Source organism: Urocitellus parryii, chromosome 2 (genome assembly GCF_045843805.1).
Source record: "Urocitellus parryii isolate mUroPar1 chromosome 2, mUroPar1.hap1, whole genome shotgun sequence".
Taxonomy (NCBI): Eukaryota; Metazoa; Chordata; class Mammalia; order Rodentia; family Sciuridae; genus Urocitellus; species Urocitellus parryii.
In genome coordinates this window covers 679185-688177 of record NC_135532.1, presented here as the reverse complement: position 1 = coordinate 688177, position 8993 = coordinate 679185, and the positions used below count along the sequence as shown (strand labels likewise).

At 55.2% G+C, this 8993-nt stretch overlaps 1 protein-coding gene across 2 annotated transcripts in view; it reads right to left on the bottom strand.

Moving 5' to 3' along the window:
* Positions 1–8828: 8828 nt before the first annotated feature.
* Adprhl1 (ADP-ribosylhydrolase like 1) overlaps positions 8829–8993 on the bottom strand; it is a 43216-nt gene continuing 43051 nt past the window's right edge. Inside the window, exon 8 of one of the 2 annotated variants that reach the window (XM_077795106.1) lies at positions 8829–8984. In XM_077795106.1, coding sequence (XP_077651232.1) covers positions 8912–8984 — 73 coding nt within the window. In that variant the 3' untranslated portion in view covers positions 8829–8911. The remainder of the gene's footprint in view (positions 8985–8993) is intronic. The other variant, XM_077795105.1, reaches the window with a different exon arrangement.

Sequence of the window (8993 nt, the reverse complement as noted above, 5' to 3'; positions counted from 1 at the left end):
CCGGCGGGGCGGGGCCCAGGCGACCGCGGAGAGCCCGGGGAGGGAGGGCCGGGGGAGGGGCCGGCGGGGGAGGGAGGGGCCGGCGGGGGGAGGGGAGGAGGGGCCGGGCCGGGCCGGGGCTGGCGGTGGGCGGGGAGCCCGCGGGCGGAGGGGGCGGCGGGCCGCGTGCACCTGCTCCTCCAACTACCCAGACCTCTCCGCCGTGAGCAAAGATCAGGGGCTGTGAATCCAACTAGGAATCCAGTTTGGCTTCGTGCGCGCGCCCTAGACTCCAGCTGTGCGGCCCCGATGTTGTTCTCTGGGGGAGAAAAAGCGCAGACCCCATTTTCCGTCAGCTCCCCTCCGTTTCGGGTCCGAGAATATACAAGTTGGAGGCCTGCATCCCGCGCCCACCGAGCACCCTTTCGGCCTCCTCAAACCCGGGGTTAGGGGACCGGGAGCCCTGAGCCAGCGAGGGGGTGGCGTCCCGCCCTGGGTCCAGCCCAGGGTCTCCTCCCGGTGTGATGGGCCTGGGGTAGGCGCAGCACTGCAGCCGGGTAGCCGCAAAGCGGGACTATAAGCTGGACCGTGGAAGGAGCGCCAGCGCGTCCAGGGCAGCACCTCGTGCGGGTGGGAACTCGGTGCCCTGCGATCTCTTAGGTGCCACCTCCCGCTAGGGGACCACGCCACCCCGTCGGCCGCCTCCTATGTCCCGTCGCCGCCGTAGCATCCTGGGATTTCAGCGTTTGGGCGTGAGAACCACGTGTGGCTCTCCGTTCCTGGCCCTCGGCCGTCGGTTTTTAGTTCGCTGTGGCAACCTGGCGAGGTAAAGGGTACTTCTGCATCCTCGGCCTCCTCCCCATGCCAGGGTACTTTAAATGGGGTCAGCAGTGGGCAACCAAGCAATTAAGAAGACATCTTCTCTCCAACGTCCTGCGACAGGGTCCGGGTCCAGAACCCCCCACCCCGAAGAGGCCGGATGGTAGGAAAGAAAGGCACGCAGCTCTGCGCTGCAGTTGCTGGGCCTCTGAGAACTCAGTGGGCACTTAGTTGTTCCAGAATGTTCCTGAGAACTCCTGGCAGGGGACGTGGAGAAACGTCTGTAGAAGTGGACAGGCCCCTACATGGGGAACAACCTGTGTCCCCCTCAGCCTTCTTCAGGCCCTGGAAGACAGCTGGAAATTCAGTGCTCACCAGCCTAGTCTCAAACCCCTGTTTACAAGCTGTGCCATTTGCTAGTTGGGGGGGGGGGGAACCTCTTGAATTGACAGCCCAGACCAGTGAGGCCTGAGGTCTAGGGAATGGGGGAGCAGTCTGGAGTCTGCATCATCCTCACCTACATGCAATAGAGCTATGGCCCAGCCAACAGAGCTGAAGGGCTCAGCCTGGGCCTCAGGCCTCTCCCTCCGCCGAGCTTTCCTTCCTCCCAAGCCACACTTGGGTCTGTAGCCCACCCAAGCAAAAGTAAGATGCCCTCCCTGCTCCTGGTCTGACACCTCCTGCCTCCCTCTCCTGCCTCCTCCCTCGGCTTCCCAGCCCAACTCTGGCCTTCCTGCTTGGAGGGGCGGGCTGGGGGGGCCAGCTCCATTCTGGCTGCAGGTCAGGGCGCCCCTAGGGCCACTGCTCTGCAGGTCAGGGCGCCCCTGGGGCCGATCTTTTGTAATTCCTGCCCCTTGCTGAGGGTGTTGGGAGTCCCACAGGATCCCCCTGTGCCCTTGGAGAGCAGCCCTGGCCCAGGGCTCCCACACCGGCTGGGAATCAGGCCCCAGGACGCCTGGCACTTAAACCAGAGAGTGAGGGCTTACCCTCCATGGAGTTCAGGGCCCAGATGTGACCACAGTGCAAGACAGCTGGTCCCCAGGGAGTCAGATAAGAGCAGCTGCCCTCCAGGAAGAGTGGGGAGGAAAGATACTAGGCCCCGCCCAAGGCCTGAGGGTGGCCAGCAGCCACCACAGGCAGAGCTGGAGGTCCCCTCCCACTCCCCTGTGGACCAGGAAGCAGGGCCCACAGTGCCTTGAGGAGCCTTCCTCCCCCCACCTCTCAGCCTAGTGAGAGCCTGGCGCCTTGCTGCCCTGGCCAGCCAGGGTCACCAGGAGCATCCCAGCAGTCCGTCCCGGGCTTCAGGGGGCCACTGTGCAGCTCGCTGTGGCACTGAAGCCTCAGGGCATGGGCCCAGGCTGTGGCTCAGTGCTAGAGCGCTGGTCTAGCAAGCGTGAGGGACTAGGTTCAATCCCCAGCACCACATAAAAAACAAATAAAATAAAGGTATTCTGTCCTCCACAACTTAAAAATATTAAAGAAAAAGCCTCAGGGCAGCTGCTGTCAGCAGACACTCTGGTCACCCCGCCTGCAGGAGGTCAAGTGAACTTTGACTCTGGGGCCCTCTCCTCAGGCAAGTCCCCAAGGGCATCCAAGACCTGAGAAGGAGCAGGACTTTGTGGAAGGACAGAGATAGCATCAGGTAGACCTACTGATCCTTGTCAACCCTGAACCACTCAGGTAGCTACAGAGCCTGCCCTGGGGATCCTGGCCCCGCCAGTCAAGCCTGTTGGTACACTGCACACCACAGTCCTAACCCAGAGAACCCACTAGGGACAGGAGGAGGGAGGGGATGGGGTCTGTCCCACTAAGGAGTTCAGGGCTGGTGGCCATCTCTTTACCACCCCTTTCTTTTCTTTTTTTTTTTTTTTTACATCCCCAGTGACGTCACATTTAGGGCTAAATACTGTATTTTGAAAATGGTCCACGGGACTTTCTTTTTTCTTTTTTTTAATCACAACTCAATCAAAAAAAAATATATATATATATATAATATATTTTAGCATTTCCCTTTTTTATTTTTATATGACAGCAGAATGCATTACAATTCTTTTTTTTTTAAAGAGAGAGTGAGAGAGGAGAGAGAGAGATAGAGCGAGAGAATTTTTTTTTTTAATATTTATTTCTTAGTTCTCGGCGGACACAACATCTTTGTTGGTATGTGGTGCTGAGGATCCAACCCGGGCCGCACGCATGCCAGGCGAGCGCGCTACCGCTTGAGCCACATCCCCAGCCCCGCATTACAATTCTTATTACACATATAGAGCACAATTTTTCATATCTCTGGTTGTATCCAAAGTATATTCACACCAATTCATGTCTTCATACCTGTACTTTGGATAATGATGTCCATCACATTCCACCATCATTTCTAACCCCTGCCCCCTCCCTCCCCTCCCACCCCTCCGCCCTGTCTAGAGTCCTCTATTCCTCCCATGCTCCCGCTCCCTACCCACTGTGAATCAGCCTCCTTATGACCATGGGACTTTCTATCCTCATGCTTATAAGCAGGGTTGGAACAGGTCAGAACTGTGTTCAAATGCAAGAGCACAAAACTCCAAGCAATCTCTGTTCGCTCAGTCAGCAGACTTGGTCATCACCGTTGCTGAAAACTCAGTCCTTGTCCCCTTGCCAATTGAATAAGGAGGACGTGATTTTGAGAAAAACAAAAAAGAAGATTTATTGCTTTGCTACCAAAGGAGAAAAAGTAAGATGCCGTCCCTGCTCCTGGTCTGACTCCTCCTGACTTACCTCTCCTCCCAACTCCCTCTGCTTCCCAGCCCAACTCTGGCCTTCATGCTTGGTGTGTGTGGGGGGGTATGATTCTGTCCCAAAGGCTATGATTCTGTCCATCTGCATGAACAAGGGCTTTTATAGAGGTGATTCAGAGAAAATGAGATTAGGGAGGAGAGATCAGGAAGGAGAAGTTCAGGGAAAACAAGATCAGGGAGGAGAAGTTTAGGGAAGAGAAGATTTGGAAAAAGAAAAAAGTGTAAGTTTCAAAGCCACAAGGGACATAGTCAAAGCATCAAGTGAACCCTGTTACAATTCCCCACCGTCAACTTCTACATTCCATTTCTATGGAAAGTGGGCAAAACTTCCTGCTAAAAGGGGGTGAAGCTGGGGGAAGAACCCAAGATCCTTGTTCTCTATCAGGTAAGTCATGGATCGTTAAGGGCATTCAGCATCAGAGCAGACCTGAAGTCCAAAGTGGCAGATGGCAGGTGACGGGACAAGGCACATGTAGGGCAGGGGTCATGCTAAGACAACAATAAAGACAGCAAAGCCATACTTTTTTGTAAGCAATCAGCACAAACAATTTGTATTTCAGCCAGTCTTTAAAAAACACAAGTACAGTAACGCATAATCTTATCAGTGAAAAACAGATCAAATTCAATGTAAAATCCAATTCCAGTGTGAAGATTAACACAAAATTATATATAAAATGTAAAAGAGGTTAGAAAGATTCGTAGGTCTATGAAATCAGACTCAAATTAACTCAGGATAATCTCCAGCCCCTTTTGCCCCTGTGGGGTGGAGGCTGCTGGCCACAAAGGATGAGGCACAGTTCCCAGCACTGTCAGCCTATGACTTGAGGACAGGAATAGTCTCCCCTTTTAAGATCTGACAGGGGACCCCATTTGGCCAGGGGATATCCATCTCTGGGGCAAATCTCAACAGATGAATGGATAAAGAAGATGTGGCACATGCCGTCATCTCAACTTGGAAGGCTGAGATGGGAGAATTAAGAATCCAAAGCCAGCCTCAGCAAAGGCAAGGCACTTAGGAACTCAGTGAGACCCTGTCTCTAAATAAAATACAAAGTAGGGCTGGGGATGTGGCTCAGTGTTTGTGTGTCCTGAGTTCAATTCCCGGTACCAAAAAAAAAAAAAGTGATATATATATACATAATGGAATATTACTCAGCCTTTAAGAAGAATGAAATGATGGCATTTTTAGGTAAATGGATGGTGCTGGAGCCAAAAAGCCAATCCCCAAATCCCAAAGGCTGAATGTTTTCTTTGATATGTGGATGCTAATTTACAATAAGGGGGGCTAGGGAAGAAGAGAGTTACTTTGGAATAGGCAAAGGAGAGTGAGGGAGGGAGGGGATGTGGAGGCAGCAAGGACAGCAGAGTGAACTGTCGGTATCACCTGTGTCTATATGGGATCAAGGACCAATGTGATCTTACATCATGTACAACCGGAGAATGAGGAGTCTGCTCCATTATGTAGGATGTGTCCAAGTGCATCCTACTGTCATGTAGAGCTAATTAGAACAAATAATAAATAAACAACAGAAGAATGAAAAGGGGCGAGGGCTTAGAGGTTAAGCAGCCCTGGGTTTGAAACCTGGCACCAAAAACAAAACAAACCAAAACACAAGCCTCAGTACAGACAGGGCAACACAGCACCCAGGGAGGCAGACGCGGGGCAGAGCAGGGTGCAGTCCAGGGGGCAGGGTGGGCTGGGTGTGGCTCCAGGACGGAGGGTCCTGGGAGAGGCTGCTGGAGGGCCCCTTCTCCACAGGAGGGTCTAACCTGGGCTTCTCCAGAAATCTCCACCAGGCTGATCTTAGGACTGCCAGCAAGTCTCTGCAAAAGAGTCCCCGTAGATAAATTTGCTATTTTCGTGTCACCCTGTGGTGGCCACTGGCGGGGAAGATGCCATCCCTCCAGGTGCTGGACACCCCTTACTAGTTTTCCACAAACGTATCCAGTACAGTAGTTTGTAGAAATGTGCAAACAAGGCCTCTGGCCTTGAGCTGGCTTCACAGAGATGTCTACATTTTTAAGATAAGTTACAAATGGGCTCCATGGTAACAGCTGGCAGGGGGAGGAGAGAGAGGGGAGAAGAAGCTCCCCCCTTCTCAGGTGTGGTCCTTGAAGGGTTAACTTGCCCAGAACAGTGAAAGAAAAAGCTGCTTTTATGTGAACTTCTGCAGACTGTGAACTTCTGAGCCCCTCCCCTGACACGCTGAGTATAAAACTCTGAAACTCCCTGAACTCGGGGTTCAGGGGATTGATTGATCGCAGCAAAAGCTGTGCCCTCTGAACCTGGCTGCAGCCAAATAAAACTGTGTCCTGCTGTCTTCGGTGCCTTGCCTCCTCTGTCCCTACAGCGGTGCCGGCTGGCACAACTTGTGTCCAAGAACCACAAATGGTGCGTTTCAGTGGGCGAATGGCAGGGGATGTGTCACGGCTCGGATGTGAGGTCCCCCTAAAGCTCTCATGCGGGACCAGGCAGGAAGGCTCAGAGTGAGAAGGTGGACTGGTGGGTCCCTGCAGGCAGGTGGGTTTGCCTCGGGTGGCGACTGTGAGCTGAGCTCAGCTCTGCTTCCTGGGGCCAGGCTGCCGCCCTGTCCTGGCCACACTCCTTCCCAGGATGCTCTGCCTCACCGCAGTCCAGAGGAGTAACTGACCTCTGAAACCCTGAGCCTCAGGTGCCTTTCCCTCCTCTCACTCTTCTTGTCAAGATTCTGGTCAGAGCAAGGACAAAGGGGACTAAAACAGGATACAAATTATGTTACAATAAAACACAATAGTTAAAGCCTCTATGGAGTTTGACGAGGACCAGGCGAGGCCATATCCAAGTACCACAAAGAGCATGACGGTCACACGCACCAGCAGGGACAAAGAGGAAGTCCACAGAAAAAGTAGGATTCGCCAACTTTCGGTGGACACAACATCTTTTTATTTTTTATTTTTATGTGGTGCTGAGGATGGAACCCAGCGCCGGCACATGCCAGGGGAGCCCATTACCGCTTGAGCCACATCCCCAGTCCTTGCCAGTTTTAAAAAAGGACTGTGACCTGGTAACCTTTGGCATTCCGGTGGCCCCCTTGGCAGAGGGGTTCCTGCGACACCAACAGCGCGACCTGCGCAGGGACCCCCGCCTTTCCTGCCTGTCTGTAGGCACCGGGACGGATCCGGGGAGCCCTGGTGTGGGTTCCCTGCTTCTTCAGCCCCCTTCCCATCTGCAGAGCCCAGAGGACCTGGAGGTGCTGACCTCACCGCAGCGTCTCCGCCCGCTGGCCAGGGCCAGGCCACCTCCCATACTTCGCACTGACAGGAGACTCTGTTCAGGAGGTGAACACTGGCTCTCGCCTCCTGGCCTCTGGTTGGCATTTTCATTGGCCTCTGCAAGATTTATTGTCTCTGGCTCTTTCCTGGAGCCTCCCTGGCAGGGCCACGCCCGGGGAGAAGTGACAGACCGGCTTTAAGGCCAGCTCAGATGGGTGCCTTCCCCAACCGCCGTCGCTCGCGCCTCCTCGCTGCCCTGGGCACAGCTGCACTGTGCTGGTCCACAGCCGCACTCCGCCTGCAGCCCCGTGTCACCGCGTCACCACGGCGCCGGGCCTCCATCGTGCACCCTCTGCCGAGCTGCCCAGGGTGGGACCCAGCGCCCCTGCTGTCCAGGTCTTCCCAGCAGGAGGGGAAGGGACGCGCAAACCCACAGCACCCGTCCGTGTCAGGAGTCGGAGGGGCGGCGCAGGGCGGTTCCAAAGAGGCACCGGGATCCCAGACGCCCCGGCCGCGAGCTGCGCTGGCGACACCGCTGGGCCCGCGCCCAGGCTCCGAGCCAGCTCTGAGCCAGCGCTGCGCAGGACCGGGCTCACCCGGCGTCCCACTCCCAGGCGGAGCGCTGCGGCGCACGCCACGTCCACCACCCAGGCGACAGCGCAGACGTCGGCGCGCGACACACGCCGACAGGACCCAGAGCCAGGGATCGGAGCTGGCAGCTGCGCAGGGCTCTGGGTCCCGCTCCCAAGGCTCGGGAGGCGCTTCCGCCCGGCTGTGGGGACCCGCCTGCGTCCCGAGGCGGTGGCCGCCTGGTGTGTGTGCGCCGACTCGCCTCCACCGACTCGGACTCGTGCCAGCAAACCGCCAGGGCCCAGGTGTGCGGCGCCGTGCGGGTTTGCGCAGCCGCACCTACCGCGGGGCTCCGCGGGGCTGGGCTCCGGGGACAGCAGCGCCCTCTGCTGGCCCCGAGCCAGAGGCGGTGGCGTGGCGCCGCGGGTCGCAGGTGCGGAGGGGGCGGTGCCCTGGCCCACCCTCCTGCGGCGCCCTACTCCGGGTGGCTCGCCTGCCACGCCCCCAGCCCCGAGACGGGAACTGAGGCCCACTGGGCATGGTCACTTAGGCAGAGTCACCAGAAGGGGCAGGGGGCCTGACGCCTGTTGGGGCCAGGATCCTTGGCCACTGAGGATGTCAGCTAAGTGTGGTCCTTGGGATCTGCAGGCCGGCTTAGGCGGGTGCCTGCCGACTGCTGCCCACCAGGGACACCGCCCCCTCCCCGCGTGTATCCTACTCTCCCTTTATATCCGTGTATATGTAGCCTACTGTTGTAGGGGATTTTAAACTCCAAGTGGTGAGACACTTCATTTCAGAAAATTAGGTTTTAAAAACAATTTTAAATGGCTTTATAACATTTTGCTGAATAACATGCCATAGTTTATTTTAACGATCTCTTGTTAATGGACTTTCATTTCATCTGTGTCTTTATCTTGAATAATAAATACCACACAAGCAGATTGTTTTTTAATATTTTAATAAAAAGTGGAATATTAATATGAGTCCTAAACAGAATTACTAAGTCTGCACTTTTTTTTTGATGTTGTTGTTTTGGTACCAAGGACTGAACTCAGGGACATCCCACCACTGAGCCCCATCCCCAGTCCCATTTTACTTAGAGACAGGGTCTCACTGAGTTGCTTAGTGCCTCAGTTTTGCCGAGGCTGGCTTTGAACTCTGGATCCTCCTGCCTTAGCCTCCTGAGCCATTGAGATTACAGGCACGGGCCACCGAGCCCAGCAAGTCTGCACCTTTTATAGGTTCCTGGTATTTATTGCCAAATTGCTTTATTTTGAAAAAGAAGATCTGATGTTTGGTCCCATCAGCTTCACCTGTCTCAGCACATTCCCGAATGGGGTAGGTATTACTGTTCCTTTAAAAACTGGAGCCTTCCTGTTTGATGGCCGGAGGCACACTGAACTCTCTTTGCAGGTCCCTGCCTGTGGTGGACATGTGGATCTCAGCTGCTAAGGCAGAAAAGGCCAAGTGTGCCCAGAAGTCTTCTGCTGGGTTACTGTGGGCGGCGCCCTGGATCTTCATTATAGTGGACAGAAAGGGTCCAAGTTAGCCAGGGAAGGTGGTGTGCAGCGGTAATCCCTGGGACTTGGGAGGCTGAGGAAG